Raw genomic sequence first — 24527 nt, 5'->3', positions numbered from 1 at the left:
AGGATTTGTTATTTTTTGTTCCACAATCTAAATATTTTTTTTTTGTTGATGCCATGAATCATAATATTCTTAAATTCTTTAAATTTTTTTAATGATTTTTAAACAACATGTAAGAACTTCTTCATCTTATATTTTTTTCTCACCCACAATTTATAGTAATTTACAAAGTTATTAAAGTTCATTAAAACAATTCCCGTGGTAATACAGGAGAAAAACTTTAGAATTATTTCTTTTTTTCTTTATTCTTATTCACTAATTTAAATTTTTCATTCTTTTTTAAATTTTGATTTTTGTAATTTAATATTCCAACGTAGGATTCAGGATATACCAGTACACATTTATACCTACCCTATGTGGCAATTATACCAGAAAAAAAAAAGTTTCTTTATTTCCTATTTTTTTTTTTTTTCATGCTCAAGGATATAATATAATTTTGTAAAAAAGTTTGTTAACATTGCGTATTTACAATTTTCCGGTATATGTTTTCATATTATACTTGATGTAATAATAGGCTTGTAAATAATACAATTTTTATAAATCAACACAAATTCTACTTTAATGACTAATGTAAATAGGTATTATGCTTATACATATGTTTTTTTAGGTATTGGAACTTAAAATTTTAATTACTGAATAATTTTTGTCATACTAAAATTAATATTTTCTTCAAAATTTGGTCCAAATTAGAACTAATTTAAAAAATATCCAAAGCGCATGCGATGTTATTCTCATTCAAAACACCTTTCAGAGAGTTTATGTTTTGTTACATAACCTACTATTATTTTAATATAAAATTTTAGCAAGTCTAAAATGTAAAAATTTCATTAGTAAATTTTGTAATGTACTAAATTTTTTCTCTTTTCATTTTCAAGAAATTTCCTTTCAAATAATAAAATCCCATTATATACCTTTCCTTTTCTATATACGTACATAATTGTATATTTTTATATAATAGGCTTCTTGTCACCATACCGAAATAAAGACACAAAATTCGTACCTCAGTTTATTTTTGAATACGATCTCCGTAGTTGAACTCTTGACCGGTTCTAATATTTGAATTGTAAATTATTGTAAACTGTTGTGGCATACAACAGGAATACCAGTAACTTAGTTACCGCTTCACTATTTTTTGAATATTGTTATTGTGTGAAATAATTCGTGACTTCTCTAACTCGATATTTATTTTAAAATCCTATATTTTGATTTTATCTTATATTCTAAATCAGCAATATTGTAATTGAACTGGTTCGTGAAATAACAGTTTTAAGTAAAAATTCAACAAACGGTAAACTAACTATACAGAATGCTCATTAACTCCTTAGGAATTTTAGTGTAGGACCTTTAGCTTTGTAGGATCTTTTAAAATTTAATAATTAAAAACAAAATTCTAATTATTTATAAAAAGTTTAATAATTTATACATTAAATGAACATAAAGCTTCAAAGAAGGGTAAATTCTTTTTAAATTATATTTTTCCTTAAAATACTAAAACAAATTTACAACACTAACGTAATCCTTATTTAATTTTTTTTTTCTGTTTTCTTATATTTTTGTATTTTGAAGACACTATTAACACAATGATATATGAATAATTTCAAAATAGAATCCTTTTTTTAACAAAAATCCTTTTTGTTTCAAAAACAAAAAAAAAAAATATTAAATAAAAAAACTTGAATGGGTGGTTTTAAAAAAAGGATTTATTTAGTTTAATAAGAACTTTCATCTTTTTTACTATAACATTATAAAACTGGTAAAATAATGATTAAAAATTACAAAAAGTTATTTTAAATACTCTAGACTAGATCTACATAATTAGTTTGTAAAAGTAGTAATAAAACTTTGTATAAAAGTTAATTGAAGTCATTAATGTACACATAATTTAAATGAAGTCATTTGATATGAGAATTTGATGAAGTGAGCAAAAAGAATTATAATGTCCTTTGGTTTTTTATAAAATTAAGTTTGAATATTTCATTGTTACTAAATAAAGTAGGGAAAGAACATTAAAAATAATTTGTATTTAAATACATTTTAAAATTGGAAGAATAAAAAAAAGTGTTTTTAATTAGAAAGTAGGCGAATTGAAAGCGAAAATATAGCTTCTTCGAAAAGAATTTTTGAATTTTTGGTTGTCAGAAAATCTTTAAATATGGAAAATAAATATGGATCAATGTAAATCTTTGGTTAGAAAACATAAACTGCATAAATTGAGATAAGTAAATAGTCGTAGAAATTATTACAAATTTAAAATTTTAAATTTACAAATTTAAATCTTAGTTTCGAATTCAATTTATTCAGAAGGAGTTTTTCTTTAAAAACATAAAATTTATAATATGATTTTCAAAGTAGTCTTTTTTAATTTTTTATTAAAATTTCATTTGAAGGAAATTCGAAATGTTAAAGCCAAATTTACTAAAAAATTTTTACGTAAAATTTTCTGCATTTTGTTTAATTGTGGAATTTTATATGTTAAGATTAGACATAGAACAATGAGATCTCAATAACTGAAGCCGACAATCGGTAATAAATCTTTCAGTATAAAATTCCAGAAATTTGTATTAGAAAAATAAAAGTTGATTTGGAAATAATAGAAATTATGTATGATCTTATAATTAAACGCCCTCACACATATATAACGGAAATACAATGGTATGTAATAGAAATGCAAATATATTTAGTGCTTACAATATATAGGGACCTATTTAAGGTTAAAATTCTAACATTCGAATAAGAATAGCATAAAATTAATTTTAAGTAATTTTTTTTTTCTTAAAAATTTCGAAAATAACAAACACATCTGCAATCATATAATCTTGGATATTATTTAATTAGATTTTAAGTTAAGAATTTGAAATTTGCTCAAAACAGAAAATCTAACAAATTTGTCTAAAAAAAAATTCCATTATAATCTGAGTAAATACCTTAAATTTTTAACATTAAAAGCACCCACAGATAGAAAATTTTTTAAAACTCAACATATAACATTATATATTATATTATCTTATAAAAATCCTTCTTTTTAGAAGACAAGTGAGATCTCTTTATCAGTTAAAATAATGAAAAACAATGAAAAAAGTAAAATTCGTAAAGGTTTCGAAGAAAATAACAACCAAATAAAAAAAAAAAAACAAATAATTTACAAGAAAGAAATGTATATCCTTGGTAATTATCCTTTGTAATGTTAGATACTAATCCTAATCAGAACAGATTAAGGACCAAAAACAACCGAAAAAATACATATACCAATACCTTTTTTACTCTATATGTATATATATACATAGGGCAAAATTCTTCATTTCTCGTCCTTGCGGTACAAATAATTCGCTCATCAAAAAAATCCTTAAATATGTAAGTAGGTAAGTGTTTATGTAATGCTTGTATAATGAAACATTTAAGAAAAAAATTGTTCACTTTTTTTTTATTTTGTTAATTTTACCAAAACTGTAGGCACCGTGGTAAATTGAAGAGAAGTTCTTAAGGTTTTTAATAATTTTAAGAAAAAAAATTAGAAAAAAATTTCAGAAATAAAGTAAAATATTTTATTTTTTGCTATACAGCAAATTTTTGTTTTTTTTTGTTTTTGTTCAAAAAACTCTTATTTTTTTTGTTTTCATTTTTATAAACAGAAAAAAACAAAATATTCTAACTTATTTTAGTTTAAAAATTTACTGGGTCCGAACTTGTAATTTTCATGGGTCACCTGCTGGTTATTCAAAAATACCATTACAATTAACAAAACAAAAAGTTAGAAAGAACATGGCACATACATATAAAACAATATAAAATCATATTAAGGTTACCATATGAACTTATTTAAAATGAAAATGTATAAGAAGCAGAACACATTAAATATACTTCAAATAGTTTGAGATATTGAAAAGTGAAATAAAACTTAGAAAGTAACCTTCATGTTAAGGACAAAATAAAATTAAAGACAATTCTGAAGAAATGGAGATGCGTTGGAAAATGTTTTTGATGTGAAATTAATTTTTAAATTCAAAAAACATTTCAAAGTTGTCAATTTATGACACAATCACTATTTCCGCCAATTTTATTTTAAATGGCCTCTAATACGCAATATAATGCTTCTTTCTTAAATGAATTTCTCGTTCAATTTTTTAATCCTAGCTGGTAACTATTACACATTTCAGATATCATCATACAAGTGTGAGACCAAAAAACTACAGGAAATTTTTAAAAGATTAATTTTATCAACAACAACAAAAAAAGTTTTTATAAAATTTTGCTGTTCTTTTCGTATAGCTGGAAGAATTTCAAGGATCACATTTTCTTATTTTTTTCAATTTTTATTTTTTTTTCGGGGGCCAATGAAGAATAACATAATTAACGTAAAAGAGAAATTTTCTAAATAATTTTAAATAAAGCGGGAGATCCTAAATTATTTTGATCCTGTAATCGGAATTCACATATTTTTTGACGTAGTTCTTTTGTATTTTAATTTATTTTCTTTTTTTGTTTACAATTTTTGTCTTATTTTTTCATTCTTAATTTTACTTTTTTGTTTTTCCTAAATTAATCTGTAAAATATTTTCTTTCTTTTTCGGGTTTTGTTTATTTTTGTATATGTGGGTGTAGTTTATGTACAAAATTAATAATTATTTTCAAGTTTCGATTCTATTTTAATGGAATCAAACAAAATTCAATGAAAATCTTAATGCAATTTCATCTATGGGACGTGTGCTAGTATAAAATACTGTGACTGCACATTCAATTTATCGCCGTTGCATTATAAGTTAATAAAGAGTTAAAAACAAAATTTTAGTGAATTTAGCTGAATTAAGTAATGCATACCTATACTGAACGGCATTCAAGGGAACTTTATAGCAATTTACTCAAACTCAAGGTATAAGAGAAATTTATCGTATGTACATATAATAAGTTTTTCACTCACAGTTTCACTTCTCAAAAACAGAAAAGGAAATTTGCTGTTATTATTTCTACTCGTCTGACTCTATTCAACAGCAAAATAAGTTTCGAATAACAAAATTAGCCTTTAGCTATATAATGACATATTTCCATAAATCTAAATGTATTTTATATTTTAAAAATAGCATAATTTCGGAAAAGTATTAGAGCTTCTGGGAAGAAATTTTCGACCATAACCTCAGAAGCAATTGAAATTGTATTAACAAAATTTTTATATATTTTGATGAAATTAAGAGCAATTAAAATAGAAAAAATAGAGTCGACAAAATTAATTTACGGAGAAACAAATTTCCTTAATTATTCTAAAGTAGTTGATTTAATGAATAGATTCTAACAAAATTTGGTAAAGCTCCTAAAACTAACAATATAAAATCTAGTAGTATTGCATTAAGATTTAAGAAATAATAGTCAATTATTCGTTTCAAATGTCCAGTTCAATGTTCACAACAAATATCTTATAGTTGGAAAGATCAAATTTATTTTTGTGAGTTTTCTTTTCCTCTATAAGAATTTATAGCTGAATCATGTTTCTGAAGATTACACGAATTTTTATCATAATTTATTTAAAAAATGCTTTTTAGTGTAGTTTTTTAAAAAAACATTTTTTAAGATTTTCTTTCTCTTTTTGCGCTTTATTTTCTTAATGGATACCTTCTTTTTTTTCTTTTTTAATTAACTGATTTGAACATTTAAGAAAAATTTTTAATAAATTTCTTTAGAAACTGATTTTCTTTTTGCCCGAACGAAAACAATAGTAAATTTTCGATTACTTTTTTGTTTTTTTTTCCGTTTTTTACTACAAATAATCTATTTTTTGAGTTTAGTTACGAAGAAAACAGCTTTAACTTTCTAAGATTGAGGAATTATGAATTTTTATTCAAAAATTTTAAAATAATTACGTTTGTACATGTTAAAATAAAAGAGTTTTCGGTTTTTTAGTTAAAAACGAATATAGGTTCATATAACGCCTCCCAAATCTTTACCAATAAAATTTTGAATTATAAATTTTGTTCAATCAAAGAATGTTCAATTAAAAATTTTGCCTCTATTGAACTTTACTAAAAACCAACATCATTTTTAACTAAATTAATTAACAATTCAATAAAAAAGTTATAACTTTTTTAAAATTATCACATTAAAAAGTTTTCTATCTAAGATAGTCTAGCAACCGAGGCTATAAATAATATTATATTTATTAGTTACAAAATATTATAATTGCCCCTAAATTTATGCAAAATTATAACATTTTAAGAAAATTTTTCCAATGGAATGTTTCCATTATTGAGAATTTTAGTATTATATAATTAGACTTAAAATGTTAAAAAAATTTGCTAGTTTTGAAACAATGTACTGAATCAAAAGTACTGAAAACTTTCAAAGCTACTAAATCATAACCTTTTTATTGGGTAATTTCTCACTATTGTTTTTTTGTTTTGTATAAAAAAGTAAAACAAATTCGTTCCATAAGATGAACCATTATTTAAACGAAAAAATAAAAACATTTTCAAAATAGATTTCAATTTGGAGTTGCTCAGACGACTAATACCATAATATTTTTGTGTTAATAACAATTCTGTTCTTCCCATTTTAATATGCTATAAATCTTTGCTCTTTGTTTTGTATTATAAAGTTATTTACCATACCATGCCAAATAATTGAATTTTTTCGATTTCTTTTAACATGTTTCCTTCATTTTCCCACCACTACAAGAGCTTCCATATTTTATGAAAAAGAAAAATTAAATTAAATAACGAAACCGAAAAAATTTTCTGATTCTTATTTTTAACTAATATTTTTTTTCTTCTTTCATTTTAATTCATTTCAATTCCAAGAAATCTTTTTAAAACCTAAGATTTTTGAACAGAAAATTAAAAAAAATTGAATCTGTATCATAGCGATTAATCGAAATTTAATATTGAAATTGAAAATATGAGAAGGTTAAAAAATTAAAAAAAAAAAACATAAAAAAATGGTTAATTCACAATATATTAAATTTATTGTGTTTTAAACACAATAAATTACACAACTGCTATTAATTTGTTTATTATTTACTTCATTTTATTTATGCGTAAATCCCTACGTCTTATTTTGCTATAAAATTCATTGTAAAATAATTTTAAAAAAAGATGTACCATATCTAAAGAATCTATAAGTAGACGACTGTGCACATTACATCGTCAAAAAATGAGTGGTCAACTGTGTATCAGTCTGTCACACAAATAGCACAATTCAATAATGAATGCGATAATTATCAGATATATTTAAGTATAGTAATACTTAAGCGTTGATTTAGTCTTGTCCGTGCGTTAATTCGTTCATTCGTCCTTAAAAACGAATAACGCAATCGACACTAAACTTTCATAAATTGTTTTTTTTTCTGCCAAGGACGACTGCTATTGTAATTGAAACACTTCGGACAACGAATTGGAATTGAAAATATTTCAAAAACTAATTGAGGTACTGATATAAAATTTTTTAAGGATGTGTCCAATTATTTTCTACATACACTCTGAAAATTTTAATGATCGAGTGAACATTTTACTCGCAATAAAAAGAAAATAAAAAAATAATTTATATATTTTTCTCATTTTAAAAGTCTCTTATTTCGTAATCTCAATATCAAATAATTTAGCATTAAATAAAATTTTTCGAACACTTACATAAATAGTTTGTTTTGCATACTAGAACATTTTTTCTAAAAATATTTTTATCATAGACGTTTGTTTTGTTTCAAATAGGATATATGCCATTTAAAAGAACGCACAAAGCTGTTCAATGTAGGCAATTTTTGAATCATGCTTCTAAACCTGTTCTCAGTTCAAATATAGAACAGACATTTCTGGGTTTTGTTCTCCTATTTGAAATAACAAGTTTTTTAGAGAAACTATTAAAAATTGCATAAATCGAATTTTCAAATTATTAACTTTATATATTAGAAAACCAAATTTCACATGATTAAACTTTTAAAAAACTAGTAATTTCGAATTAATTGTAAAGAATATTTTTTTTACATTTTCCAAATAATTTAGTCGAAACAGGTTTTTTTCGACTAACTAAATTTTTTTCCAAAAACCATAGAAATTTTATTTATATTTCATTAATGGTATATTAACAAACACCAGAATGCTATTAAAATTCGATCCTAGGATTTTTTGTAATTGGTTTTTCCTAAATCACTTTCATAATTTCAAAAACAAAATTTTTTTCTAAATTATAAAGGATAATAAAAGTGAAAATTCTTAGACATCTACGATTCATAAATCAACTACAGATCAGTTGAACTGAATATATGTGTATATCGTTTCATCATCATAAAATCTCAAACACTTTTTGCACTTATAAGTAATGAAGACAAAATAAACGTTTGAACTTGAAAATAAAAGATAATGTTGTAATAATTATTTTCACTACATTTAAATTTTAAGTACTGTTCAGTATATAAATTTCCTGCAAATTAAAAAAAATTCCAATATATTTTATTGGCATAAAAATTTTCTAAATCATAAATTTGATTAGTAGCAGAATAACTCATCTTAATTCATCTTAACTGTTTCACCCATCATTTTTAATTATCTTTTAAAAGAATTATTTCCAACATAATAAATTTTATTTTCATAACGTTCCCGATTACGGTCTGCAAGCATAATGCAGTAGAATTAAAATATTAATTTAATTCTATTACTGTGTACTTTTCGATACAATATACAAATTGTGAGATAGATCTGGAATAAATTGGCATAATATCATAAAATTGTTAAAATGAAAGCTTATAAAATTAGTGGTTTATTTTTTACTTCAACACAAGAATACACAACAAATAATATAAAATCTTACATTAAGAGAATTTAATTTTGGAAATAACAAAATATTTCTTAGCAAAATATAAATTGAGAAATTTACTTACACTTCAAATCACAAATATTCAAATAAGTATAAAGTGTATGAAAATTATGAATAAAAGCCGAGAAAAAAAAACCTAAGGATATTTTATATACGTATACGTGCAGGACCTGAAATTTAATTTAATAAAAAAAAAGTAAAAAATTTCATCGTAAAATTTTATTTCGCATCTTTAATTTTTCCGTGCTCTTAAATTTTTATTTAATTCTTGTCACGTTTAGGGAGAGGTCTTGTTGGTATTTAACATTGTAATGGTTGAATATTAAAAGAACCGGAAAACAAAAGCAATGTAAAAAGTTTAAAAAAAAAATTTTTAAGTCCTTATTTTTCACAATATATTCTTGATTTGCAATGAACAAAAAAAAAAGTTTAAATATAAAGGTAAAATTTTTAAATTACATAAAAAGTTTTGCAAAAAAAAAGAAAAATCGAATGGAAAAGTAAATTCAAAATTAACATATACAACAGAGAATAATTTTGATTTAAGGTTGTTTATATAAAAAAAATTTAATAAAAAAACAAGGTAGATTGGTAATACGAAAACTTAAAAATTAATTTGAACTTTAAAAATTATGTAACTTTTTACTTCGAATTTTGTTTTCTGTTTTAAAAATAAAAGTGCATTTATCAGTATTTAATATCCATGAAATGTAGAGTGAAGGAATGATGTAAAATTATCAACTTATCGTGTTTCAAAATGTAATTGGAAAAAGCTCTTAGCTTATAAAGCAGTTTATAAACTGAAGCCACAGTTTTATTTAGCAGCAGATTTTTTATTTATTGGGGATACATCCGCGTTGTTTTATTCAATGTTTTAATTCAATTTTTAATTTAACGAAAAATTGCAATGTGTAAATATTAAGGAAATAGTGTAATATTGAATATTAATCTCTACATTATACGTCTTATGCTAGGTGGCGTACCAACTGTTTGTTAAATCATTTTATTGTGAAAAGAATTTTATAAAAAAAAGTTCTAGTAAGTTCCTTTCTTAAGGGATATTGACGAAACTGGAAAAAATATTTGTGCTCATAAAAAATTTGTGTTATTAAGCGAGTTAAACGTTAAAAATGTATATGAAGAATTAGAAAAATTAGGTGTGGGGAAGTAAATTTTTTTTAATTAAGCGTGTACAATAGTAGCTTATAAAATTATGAAACTGATTTTGCAATTTAAATAGGAATTCGTTTGATTTTGGCTTTCGCTATATATTATTATAATAAAATCATTAGAATTAAAATTTCCTAATTTTTCTCATTATATTTTATTGAATTATTAATTTGGTTTTAAGTTTTATTTAATAGGAAATTTATGACTATTTATACAATATCTAATTCCATTAAATAATATAAATAAATCTTAATTTTAACAACAATTTTATAGATTAATATTGTAAAATATAGTCAGTCACAGAGTATTTAATATAATATTAATATTAAATTTTCAAGTTTAAAATAAAAATTAATTTGATACTCGTATTTTAACATTTTTTGTTTTAATACATTATTGTTCCATAAATTTAATTCTTGATTGAAGATTTAATAATTTAATAAATATTTGAAATAATTGAATATAAATGGGCTATCGTACTTATATTATTTCGCTAACGAGAATATTATAATAAAATCAATTTAATATTTTATCATTATGAAATTCTCATGAAACGTTCATTATAATTTTATTTTTTTCATATTTTTTTAAATAAATTATATATGTATGTATAGCTAGGATATGAAATTTTATTATATTTATATTTGTTTATCCGTAATTGTCAAAAAAAAAATAATAATATGGACTATTAAAACATTATTTTTGTGGTTATTCATTATCGACAATAATTACAATTCATTGAATTTCTAAAGCGTATAATATAAGAGCTATGAAAATAATCTATGAAAAAAAAAAAAAATTGAATATTTTGAAAATAATTTATTATTTTTGAATAATATTTTTAGTAATTTATTTTTATTTCAATATTTCTTCTTTTTGGAATAATTAATAAATAAATTGGAATTTAGTTGTATTTCATTTCATTATTATTTTATTTTTTTGTGATGCAAATAAGCAAAAACTTAATTTGTCGTGACAAAAGATAACAAAAATTTTAAATACAATCGAAATTATTCGTTTTTAACTATTCAATAAAAATTATATAGAATTACAATTTATCGATTTTTTTATCAATTATTTAGTTACATTTAGTTTAACATAAGGATGCCGGGTGCTTGGAAAAATGTTACGTTTGTAAAATGGAATTTATTTGCTTTGTCAATCAAGCCATTATAGGCAATAGAAATTCTGCAGCAATACGAGTAATCATTTTAAAAAAATAAAAAGACCTGAAATAAAGCTATTTATCCTTTTACATGCTTTTTTTAATCAAGTAATAAAGCGACATTTCTATTATAAACATAGTCATTTCGGTTTCCAAAGCAACATACTCTCAATATAATTAAAATTACATTTCGTTGGAAGATTAGACTATTTCCCAAAATATGAAAGAATTTTATTTTAGGAACTTGTAATTCACTTACTGAATTTTATATTTTTGACCATTAATTTTACATTCAATATATGTACAATTGAAATATCACAATATTTTTGAATTTACAATCAAATTAAAAATTTTTCAGAAATAACAAATATTCTATTAAATTAAATTTAATTTACATTTTCTTTTTTTTATATAATTTTTAGTACAATATCAAGAAAAAAGAAGAAATAGTAGAACAAGCACCGCAAGAAGAACCAAATCCATTGATGCGAAAGAAAAAGACACCTGAAGAATTGGCAGCCGAAGCGGAAGCAGAAGATTTAGATGACTTTACGAGTAAGTTAATCAGAATTCAATTAATAAATTTAATATAAAAAAAAATGTCTATTTTTATTAAAAGGAATTTTAATATGCAACAGAACCTTTGTTGTTCAATGTTTTTTTTTAATTACATATTTATTTAATGAGAATAAAATGCACGTCCTCTTTTGATTGTGACTATACGTATCTTTACCTTAATAACTTCAACAAACAATACTTTGAGTGAAAAACTAATTTTTTTTTATTTTTGTTTTTTTTTTTCGACTCATAGAAGAATCTTTACAAACTAATTTAATTTCTAATAAAAAAACCAATATAAAATTATATTGTTTTTTAATAACAATTTTGGATTTTTTTTGCAGAAACTTGAATATAAACTATTTTTTTTTCTCCCAAAATAAGTTCAAATTTGCCTAAATATTGAATAATTACAACAAAGCTTAAATTCTGTTATGGTTCAAACTTGAAACTATTTTTTTTTTTTTTAATATTAATAGAATTTTGGCAAGCCTATACCTTATACAATTCCACATTGTAAATAGAGGAATAGAAAATATAAATGTCAGTAAAACAATCATTTTTTAGTACAATTATACACAAATAATATTAAATTCAAATTTTTAGAAAACAAGTATTCATAAATATTATATTAAAAACAACTGTAATAAAAACAAAAAAAAATTATCTTCAATTTCCTGCAATTAAAATCCTTTTTACCTTTTAAATGTACTGTCTCTGTCTCTGTCTCTTTTCTTTTTTTTCATTTTCTCTTCATTCATAGTGCTAATCAATATTGGATTTTTTTTATTTTTAAATGTAACATATAAATATCTAACATTTGTCTATCTAAATATATCTTCCTACTAATTTATTAATGTCTGTAATATATTAATACACTATGCACATAATATATACATATATATATATATATACCTAATCCTTTCATATTATATCTACTAATTTGTAATGAGCACAACTTTAAAAATTTTACACATACATAAATTACGAACTTTATAAATATACTTTTATAAACCATAATAAAAACTAATACAAAATTTAATTGTGTATATACGCGGTTAAAATCATAAAACTAATTTAAAAAAGAAACAATACCTAGTTACATAAATGAAAATTTCTCGTTTAATTCTAACCAACACAAAATAGTCGAATGAAATTTTTATTTTGTACTTCATTAAAAGCAAAATACACTCAAACTAAGGATAATTAAATTACATACAATCTAATTTACAAATATACTGTAGACCATTACATCCACTTAGTATAACAAGCATATAATTATGTACATATACCATGCACCTATACAATTCAAGATATTAAAAACTTTTTACGCTACTGTATAAAATGTGTATAAAAACAAAGAGATACAAAAAAAAATAACTAAATATTTTCTAAAGCGGAATAAAGTTTTCAAAAATATTTTATTAATATTTGCATATAGTAAGGCGTTAAAAATAATAACAGGAATAATTAGAAAAACGAATTATAAAAGGAACAATATTTGTTTTTCACATTTTACTAACTATAAATAAAATTTTCAAATAAATAAGAAAAAAAAACAGGTTTTGATTAAGTTTTTCATTATTTATTTGATCAAAAATTCGTGAGATTTTTTGTGCATTACAACAATTGTGAGTATGTACTCACAAATATGTAATAATTGAAAAACTATAATAATTATATAAAGGGAATTTGATATTTCAAGTATATTCACTAAAATGGAGTTTTTTAAATTAATTTTATAGGAAATTTGTGGTAGTATCTCTCTAATATTCAAAACCTTTCTACTAATACAATAAAGGAAATTAAATAAATTTAGTTGCTTTAATTCAATCTTAGATCGGTAGACACTTACAGCATACAGCAATTTGAAATTATGACAATTTCTTTATTTTATGCTGCTGTTTTAATAAATTATAAAAAAAATTTACCTTACAATGAAAAAATTTGTTAAATTAATTAAATTGTTTGTAATTTATGGTTAAAATAGCAAACGGTTACAAATTTTAACTTCACTTATAAATTATTATAATTGGCAACAATTTTTTTCGCAATGTTTAATTGATATACAATTATTTTATAATTGATATAAAAAAAAATGTGAATTAGAATAGTTCACCTAGATTCTTTAAAATTTAAATAATATAAAAAATTTATCATTTTTAATGAAACATATTAATTATTCAAACATAGTATGTGGTTCTGAAGAAAAAATCTCATAGTTAAAAAGTCTCATAGTTAGTTTGTTGAATTCCCTATTCCAAATATAATTTTAATTTTCAATAAATAATTATAGATTGCATAGATTTAGGCTTTATTATTTTCAATAATAAAATGAATTACAGAAAAATTATCACGACGAAAAAATTAAAGTAACTAATCCTTTTTAAACCTAAAAATATCGAATTTAATTTATAAGAAAACTTATAAAATATTCAAGATAAATTAAAAATAAAATAAAAAATTGTCGTAAGCGTATAGCATTAAAAGTATATTTTAAAAAAGTATTTAAAAATAGATTTTGAAATTTATAAAGGTAAAATGGAAGACAATGTAAAAATAAATTTCTTTTCTTTTCCTTTTATTTAAATCGATTCTTTTTGTTAAAAAGGGGCAATTTGAATTATTTAAAGAAAATTTTAAATATAGAACAAGGCTTTTAAAATATGAAAAACCACAAAATTTTAAAATAGAAAATGTAAAACAAGAAGCAACCAAAAAATTGTCATTGCAATCTACTAGCTACTAGAAGTTGAATGAATTTTTAATTTTGTATACCTTTTATCTACATTCTTTTATTACTGGGATTTTCTTTAAATAATATATGGGTTTTCTCCGATTTTTACAAAATTCCATTAATAAATTCAATTAATTTGAAAACATTGAAACATTCTTTTAAATTTTTTAATATGAAATTTCATTTATAAAACTGAATGACGTCATATAATTGGGATAATGAATTAATAAAGTTATAACCTCGAAATTTGATAATAATTTAGATTTTGGAACGTACTAAAAATATACCTTAATTACTATAACTAGTAATTACACAATTGATTACGCTATAGATTACATTCTATGAAATTAAGTAATTATTATCATACGGATTGCGATTCAATATTTAAATATCGGTGTTATTTGTTTATTCCTATAAACTTAACTCATAATTTGTACGTTGTTAATTATAAAATTCTTTCAATTATTCGAATTTTTAATTATTTAATATTTTTAAATATTAAACAGTAAATGAACATTTCATAGTCATTTATTGAAATTTTAAACAAATTTCAATAAATAAATTTAAACAATTTCAATAATGGCATTTTCAACTTTGAAAGTCAACATTAATGACTTTCAAAGTTGAAAATTGCAATTTAAATAAACAGATGTACGACAACAACTATAGACACATAATATTTCTTCAGTCTATTAAAATTCAAAAATATCTGAACTTTAATTTATTAAAAGTGCAAATTTTGGCTAAGATCTCAATAAAAAAAAGTCAATGTAAAACTAATAGCGCTAAAAGCTCAAAAAAAATGTTCAATAAAAAAAATTAATATTATATGGGGAAATTTTCTTAAACATTTCATTATGAATTCAAAATTCATAATACAAAATCGTCACGTGTTCAAAACTTAAAATATTAAAAAAAAAAAAATGAAAAACGCTTTTTCCAGAATTTTTATATTATTGGTTTTTCATCGCCTTTATATAGAAGGATGTTGAGATTTTTTCACGTTTCTTGTTCTTTAATAAATTTTATAACTAAATATTTCATTTTATTTTACTTAATAAGTTTGCACAACTGAACAAAAATTGTCGGTAAAAAATAAAAGAAAAATTAATAATTTTTTAAGTATCTGCTCACATACAAATACACCTCCATAAAATTTACCTTAAATTATAATTAGTAAATACAAAAATGTGAATAATTTTGTAGTTTTTTACAATGTTGTAGAATTTTCTGTTTATTATTGCATTACAACATTATATTTTCCATTTTATTTAAAATGCAATTCACGTTTTTCGAAAAACTATAAGAAATTATGCATTTTGCTTAATTGAATTTTTCTTAAGATTTTGGAAAAATTTATATTATTATTTGTTCTGTATTAATTAAATTCAGAAATAATTACCAAATCTGTAAGGTGTACATTTATTGTACGTAATTATATACTTTACTTAAAATTGTGGTTTTATTTACAAAATTAAGCCGTTCTAAAATGCTATTTCTTAAAAGATATAAAATAGATCGAACAATCGGGGTTATTAATGAAGAACTGATATTATGCCGAGTAATTATTACTTAAAAATCTTAATTCTGAAAAGAATTTTAAATAAATAATTTTTTATTTGCATGTTTTCTTCACCTCACTTGGGTTCAAATATTCAACAAAAATTTCAAAAAAAAATAAATTTGTTTATGAATCTAATCAATTTCTGAAAGCGTAATGATTTAAGGTATATTCATATAAAATTCCTTCAGAGTTTTTTTTATAAAAATATAAGATAAGAACATAAGATTCTATGAAGAACATAAGATTACTTTAGAGTTTATAATAAAATTCTTTCAGAGGAAATAACATATTACATATATTCAGTATTAACGGTACCGAAATCCAGTATTATGTTCATTATATTTTGTATATTAAATTTATACATAAAAATAATGTTATTCCTGCTATTAAGTTTTATTATAATTTATTGCATAAAGAATTATAGATAACACTTATAGATAACACGTATAGATCTGAATCGATCATTTATTATAAGTGAATTTATTTAAAAAATTCGAAAATTATTCTCATTATGAAAATTAGCATTATAAAATCTTAAAATTACCACAATAATTTAGTAACACAGCTTCATAAATTTTTTTTTCTTAATAAGATCATAACATAATATTTAAATCCAATTGCTCATTACTAATTTGTTCGAAAGTTTAACTATATGAAAAATTCGTAAAGGTAATGAATTAAAAGTTGTTATTTTACGCCTTCTATAACTTTAAAAACTTTTACAATTTAACAAAAAAATATTTTTTTAAGATTTTTATACACTTTTTATATCTCAAAGACACTTTATTTATATATATATATATATATTATTACGTAATTACATTATACTAAGAATATTTTATATTCACAACTGTAAAAATTAAAATAAATTACTGCCATTTTAAATATAAATATAGCTTCTTAAAAACTATGACAATCATTAAATTTAAATGTCACATAATGTAGTACATAAAGAGTCAGACCTGATAAAAATTAAATTAATTATTAAATTAAATCAATTAATTGTGATTTAAACTATCGTACGTTTATTCAGAGGTATTAATTAATTTATGAAGGTTTGCAATATAATATTCAAATAACACGAAAATTCATATAAACAATCATCATATACATAAAATTTACATAAATCATATAGATTAAGTATAAGACATCAAAATACACACATTAATTTAAATTACAAATAAATAAACAAGAGTTAGATTACAAATTAATAAAAAACAATTTAAAAAAAAATTTATAGCTATAAAGAAAATGAAATTGGTAAAGCAATACAACAAATTGTACTAAGACACACTTTTATTGTACAAATCAAAATATTTTTCGTTTTCAAAAATAAATTTAAAATTAACAAATTCTAAAAACATTCTTAAAATAGGATGAACATCCAAAAATAAATTAAATATTTTGTGGATTTTCATATATTCCTAAAATATGAAGGTTTTTACTTTATTATTTAATAGAACAAATAAAAGAGTTCATCATTTTCAAAAATTAATATACAATCACGAAAATTTAATCACGTACTTCAGAGTATTTCATAATCCTTAAGAAAACGACAAAAGACAAAAATAGAAATAATAAAGACTTATAATTGTGCAATATTAATATAAACGTGTTTGATGAAAATTAAAAATGTTAAAAATTTTCTTAATTTTGATGAAAAATCTTAGTAAAAAAAAATTAATTCAAATTTTTTAACTACATCCTCTTACAGGGTATACTTTTAATTTATTTGGAATTTTAATTGTATAGAAGAATAAGATTTTTTTTTTGTATAAATTTTCATTAGATAGGAAAATGCATTTGACAAAATTTATTATTATACTATAGTAATATAAAAGCATTCTTAATTATTTTAATAGAATTTTTAATTGACATTCTAGGAAAAATGTATACGAAAATAATATTATTAAAATTATTATCAAAGTACTTAAACTTCGTGTGAAATAATTAAATTATATTTAAAATTAATTTTCTATAAAAAAAAACTATTTTATAGCTTTATTAAAGTTATCATATAACTAAAATTTATTTAATTTTCTTTTTTCTCATCACTTTATTGCTTTAAATTATCATTCAGTTGTTTTATACTTTTAAAATTAAATGAAGGAAAAAAAATATAAATTATAAAATCATAACTTTTTTATTAACTATATTTGCATTCTAAAATTAAAACATCCGCATTTTTATAACTTCATAGCTATTTTCCATTATTCCATTACATCTTTTCCTTTTTATTCCTCTCTTTACTTTATTTTATCTACTTTTTATAAAGAATTTTTTTTTTCCCGCTTTTCAATTTTTCTATCTTTTTTAAAAAAGTGAAAAGAGAATTTTCACTGAACTAGAAAAACTGAAGGCGAAAATAATGTTATGCAAGAGAAAATTGAAACGAAGTAAAAATTTGAAAATAAAATTCTTAAAATTTAAAAAGTAGCAACTATAGGATATTTTTTTTTTTTCGTTACCAAAAATATTTCGATTTTCGAGAAAAGATTATTCAGAACAATAATCACATTCCAGTCATAAGTTACAAGTATAAAATTACTTATTAGAGTCAAAATGATTAAAATATAAGTAGCTATTGAAAATGAGTAGATAATCCGTAAAATTTTTGCTAAAAATTTTACTTAAATTTGAATTTTCACTGCAATATTTGTCATTATTACAAATAAACTTTTTACTGAATATCTTTGCTTACTTCCATATCAGCTTACCCAGTTTTGCAAAACACATTTGATAGATAAACGATAGACATTCTAAATAGATTAAAGTCAACCACTTTAATCTATCTAACACTTTTAAAATACAAATAAGACATATGTAGGTTAGGAGTCGATTATAAAATTGAACTTTAGCTGTACAACACATATCTTAATAAAATCATAAAATCACATAAATGATCATTATATTTTTATGTAAATTGGAAATTGCCGTTTTTGGAAATTGAACTTTATTTACTTAATAATTTTAAACAAATTAAAAAATAAAGTTCAATTTCCATCCGATTTCGTAATGTTTAAATAATACAACTAGAGTAATACTGTACTTAATTAAATTGTCCCTTATTTGAAGGCTTACAATAGTAATAATGTCATTTCAAGTTTTAATAGCGGTTTTGTTCTGCAACGACATTATAAACGTTAAAACATATTTTGAAATGAAAAGTAAAAGTAATGTAAAATTTAAAAAATCTAACAAAAAACAAAAATAAAACTTTTTTTTTTCTTTCATTTTGAACAAAAATTCAATGTCCTTAATTTTTTTCTATTTTTAATTTTTTTCATCTAGCAAAAATAAAAAATTCAAAGACAAAATATCATAAAGGAAGGAAAATTGCCTGAAATAATAATTGTTTATTTAATTAAAGAAAAAAAAAATCTCTCATTTTCAACGCTATAATTTTCAACAATTTGGAAAATAAAAAATTATTTTCACTTTAGAATTTTCTTTGGGGTATAGCTGTATGGAAAATTTCTTTTTTTTATCAATTAGTTGTACAATTTCTTTTTATTTTCTATTTTGTTAATTAAGCGTCATGCCATAATGAAAACATAGTACAACAATTGCATAATGTGGTCATGAGCATTCTTAAATAAAACTTTATTTTTTACTCACAAATAAAAATACTAATGTTAATTGACAAGCACCAAAGCTCAAGTATCTAGTAATATGTTTATAATAAAACAATATGTTTCTAATAATTAGTAAGTGAAATTTATAGTTTCTAATATTACTAAGTTTTAACAATTACTACGTCTTTAAATTAAAATAAAATTAGACATATCTGCAGGAGCAATTCACTGTCTACATACGTGTATAGGAATGTATATAATTCTTCTTAGTTAAAAGATTGATTTAAATGTTAACAAAAACACAAAATATTAATGAAGTTTTATATGAAACTTACAATCTTAATTTACTTATTCGGGTTTCAACATATTTTACATATTAGTTAGAGAAATAATAATTTTTATGTTCAACTCTGCATATATTATGTTTTCTCCACATATTCTCCATATATTATCTTTTCTGCATAGAAAATTCTGCATATAAAGAAATGATTGAATTAAAATCATACTATGAAATATTTTAGAGTTCAAACTAGAGAAACCCTGCTTTTATATATACTTAAATATATAGACTAATACAATTTTTGTTCAAATTTTTCAGTTAAATTCTCTAGAAACCACAATGCTTGCCTATAATGTTTCCAATAAATTGATTTATACAAAAATGTGTAGAAATCTGATATACGAACTTAAAAAATACTTAGAAATTATCGAAGGGATTAAGGGTAATAAAATATACATATATACGTATACGTATAGTTAAATGTTAATCTAATTAATTACAATTGGATGTTAAGTGTAATAAAAAAATTTTAATACTCCTAAACGACAACCATAATTTAAAATTCATTTTAATGGGAATTTAATCATCTTATTAGATTATTTTATAAATTTATTGCTTTTTCCAATTAAGCAAATATAAAAGTATAATATTTAAATTTATTTATAAAAATCTTGTTTAATTAAAGTTTATCATTTATAGGAAATTTAAAATTTAATATTTTCCTATGATTTTCGCAACTCATATAGAATTTTACTTACGTAATTTCTATTCTTCTTATAATTTAAGTGATAAATATTTAAAATTTCATTTAAAATTTTGTAATATTGGTGCAAAGAACCAATTTACTAAATAATTAAACAAATTATTTTTAAAAAAAGAAAATTTAATTTGCAAATGAAGTTAAAAATATTTAATTATAAATTACAAAATTATTGAAAGTGGTAATTTAATTAAAAAATTTTAATTTGTATAATATTTTAATTTATTAAAACAAAGGGAAAGATAATTAATGTTCTTCAATTGAGTCGCATACAACATTAGACTCCAATTTTAAAGGGAGCTATTTGTTTAGCAAGAGATTTTCTCTAGATAAACTTATTAAATTTATGACATTTTGAATGTATGCACATTGGTCAAGAAATAAAAATGTATACATATACATATGCATGTACTGATATGTTTATACGTATGCATTTGTAAATCGTGTTTTCATATTTTTTCTTGTATTGAATGCAAAAAGCCTTTATTTTTGGCTACGTCTTTTTAAAAAACAAGTAAAGCTATTTTTTATTAGCACTTTTCCAAAAAATTTTTTGAAAAAAGTGCTTATTAGTTTCACTCTGTCCGTCCGTCCGTCCGTCTGTCCGTGTGTCTGTTTACAAAACTTCTACAGCTTTGAAGATAGAAAGCTGAAATTTAATACGTACATAGATCTTCACTAGAAACTTATTTCCGTAGAACAAAATTTTTACCTATCTCCTCCCCTCTACCCCAGAAGTTATACCCTCCCAAAATCCTAAAAATGGCCTTTTTTAAATATTTGTTGCAATGAAACCATAAGCACTTTTGAAATTTTGCAAACGCAGATAGGCAGTGGCTTGCTTCCATTTGCGCGGTATACTATAGTTCAACTTAAGAAAAACAAAATGGCCGCTCAAATTTACCGTTATTTAAAGTCCTTTTTTTCCAAATTTTTGATGTCGTTTTTCTTCTAAACCCCAGACTGTAGAAGCTTGAAATTTTAGGAGCTTTTAGATATTAATAAATAGTTCATTTTGTTAGAAGAAAATTTTTTTCCATCTCCACCCTCTCTCAAGTTATCACCTCTTGAAATTCGTAAAATTTGAATTTTTGACACCTTATATTTCCGAAACCACAAGCTTTTCCAAATTTTTATAAACGCAAAAAGCTAACGGTAAATTCTGTGAAATTAAAAAATATAATTATTTTTTTTAACTCACAAAATTAACCCTTAAAATCGAGCATTATGTTAACCCCTTTTTATATTAATTTTTGCTTTATTTCAAAGACTGCATATATGCGTCATCCTAAATATGTGCAATCCTAGAAATAGTTTTGTATATGAATGAAAATAATTTTAATAGTGTGATAGCTATACATAGACTGTATTTAAATGCAGAATTTTCACTTGTTGAAGGGAAAAGTGCTACAATACAAACCATTGGTTTGACCCAACTTTATTTTCTAGATACATACATTTTCTTTATACGAGTATTAACTGTAAAACTAACCCAATACACAAAGTAGTTTTATATATTATACACCTTAACCAAAATAATTTAATATTTTTTATTAAACAATTTACAGTTTTTATGTAGTCAGTAATTCAATACAAAAACCAGTGAAATTTTTATTTTCGAAAATTCCATTACAACAAATGTCAATTGAAATCAATAAAAATTATAATTTTTATAAATAAATAATTTTTCATAATTATAATTATGCATATATACAAAAAAATTTGATTTAATTTCTCAGTACGAAATTTATACAATAATAATGAATTACTTTGTTCTTTACTATTATATTATTATAATTAAAATTATACCAAATTAAACTGCAAAAATACTTTTTTAATTGAATTCAATAAAACTTTACGGTCGAATTATAACAATAAAAATAATAACAACATAATTACATTAATTCTGATTAATTGGATTTTATTTTTAAAAAAATCTATACTTATTCAAATAAATTTAAACAATACAATGTCAAAATAATAATTATCAATTGATAAAAATTCTTTTATTTTCAATTGATTTAAAAATATATTCAGCGGAATTATTTTACATATATTAAATTTTGAGATTCTAGAATAGACAGGGTCAGGTTTTTTCATAAGCATAACTGGTAAAACCCGTAAATGCACTCAAAATTTCCAAATTTTCTCTTTCCTAAATTTAATCTTCGGCTTTATATAGATAAGCGCCAAATATGTATAAATGAAACAAAAAATAGAAAAATTTTATATGAAAACTGGCAATAATTATAAAAAAAAAAATTAGCATTTGTAAAAAAAATTGTCTACCGACTTTCAAAAGCATCATAGCAATAAAGTACTATATTGCAAAATTTGAAAAAAAAAATGGTAAAAAGAAAACTAAGCTGGTAGAACACACACATGTAATTAGAATTTTGGTTAAAAATTTTAGTTACCTTTTTAAAAGTAAATAAAGAACAAAGTAATAAATAAAGTATTGGGTATATATTTTGGAAAAACGTGTTGTTTTTATCAAAAAGAAAGCTATAATTTACATGTAATTGCAAAAAATTGTCCTTGTGGTCAACATATAATTCATTTGATTTAATTAAACAAATTAAAATATTTAAGTACAATTAAATTTCAGGTCCCGAGTGGTTGCAGTTATCCGTTTTTTACTGTTATTTCGTATAATATTGAATATGTTATTATGTAACTAAATTATAATATATAATAGAAATAATAGAATTTACATTTATTCTAAATTATATAATACGTAATTAAATTATCATAATTAAAGAGATAATGAAGAAGAAACAATATACGTACGTAGTTTAAATTGAAAAAAACAATTTCATATTTTCATATAGAATTTTATGAATTCTTAACATAACTGATGTCAACTAATGATACCATGAGTTTACGAAATTTCAAACATTTTTCATATTTTCGAACACACACTCCAAAACATCATAACAAAAGCGTCTAACAAAATGCAGACTTTTTTACGTCTTAGTTTCTATTCAACTTTTTGCTAAGCATTTTGATAAACACAACTATTTTCTCAAGTCAGAATCTACCCTTGTTTTGTATTTTGGTAGGCTACAAACGATATCCCTACAAAATGTATTTGTGCAATATTTTTAAAAAACAATCAGCCTCAAAATATAAATAAAATAAATTTAGCTTTGAGCAATCAGAATGAAATTCAAATTTTTGGTTTATTTTTGGAAAAAAATTAAAGTTACAAAAGAATTAAAGAAGAAAAAATGTTTAATATTTTTAATATAATTAAATTTTAAGTAAAATATTCACAATTTTTACATAAAATAAAATTAAAACTTATTAGGATAAAAAATTTATTTTACTCTTTAAAAAAAAAAAATAATAATATCATTTAATGATCAGTTGTTCCGTTTTGTTATTGTTGCTCCTATTAAAACTACATCGCTAATTAATTCAACTGTATATGCTTATATAATAGTACAATAATGATAAGCAAATATTATTCTATTTAAAAATTTTTATAATCCTTTTATCAAATTTCTTCGTTTTTAAATTGTTAATTTTTAATTTTTTCTTTTTTTTTCATTATCTCCGATTAAAAAAATTATTTATTTTATTGCTATTAAAAAATGAATTGAAAGTCCTTCCATTTATATGTAAAAATAAAGTAAAAAACAAAAAGCAGAAAAACACGTATACAATTTTCTATCCCAATATAAGAGGAAAAAAATATGAAAATTTTTATATGAATAGCCCCTCAATTAGAACTATAATTTTACATAATTTTCAAATTTAAATACATTTACTTATTTATAAAATACATAAGTACTGTTAAATAAATACACGTATAAGTTTATATAAATAGGAATATGCTCTAAATATATATATATATATTAAATAAACAAAATAAGGACCAAGGATCTTATTGAAGAAATAATCGTGTTTATTCATTTTTTTTTTGTAT

The 24527-nt window shown here is 21.7% G+C and overlaps 1 protein-coding gene across 2 annotated transcripts in view; it reads left to right on the top strand.

The window, feature by feature from the left end:
- The window catches only part of LOC129610831 (complexin), a 76818-nt gene that overhangs the window by 27815 nt on the left and 24476 nt on the right, over positions 1 to 24527 (top strand). For both annotated transcript variants that reach the window (XM_055523591.1, XM_055523587.1), the window contains exon 2: positions 11545 to 11677. In XM_055523591.1, the coding sequence (XP_055379566.1) occupies positions 11545 to 11677 (133 nt within the window). The remainder of the gene's footprint in view (positions 1 to 11544; positions 11678 to 24527) is intronic.

Source organism: Condylostylus longicornis, unplaced genomic scaffold, assembly GCF_029603195.1.
Source record: "Condylostylus longicornis isolate FDR11 unplaced genomic scaffold, ASM2960319v2 ptg000004l, whole genome shotgun sequence".
In the NCBI taxonomy this organism is placed as follows: domain Eukaryota; kingdom Metazoa; phylum Arthropoda; class Insecta; order Diptera; family Dolichopodidae; genus Condylostylus; species Condylostylus longicornis.
The sequence above is the reverse complement of the archived record's forward strand: the minus strand, read 5'-3'. Positions and strand labels throughout refer to the sequence as shown.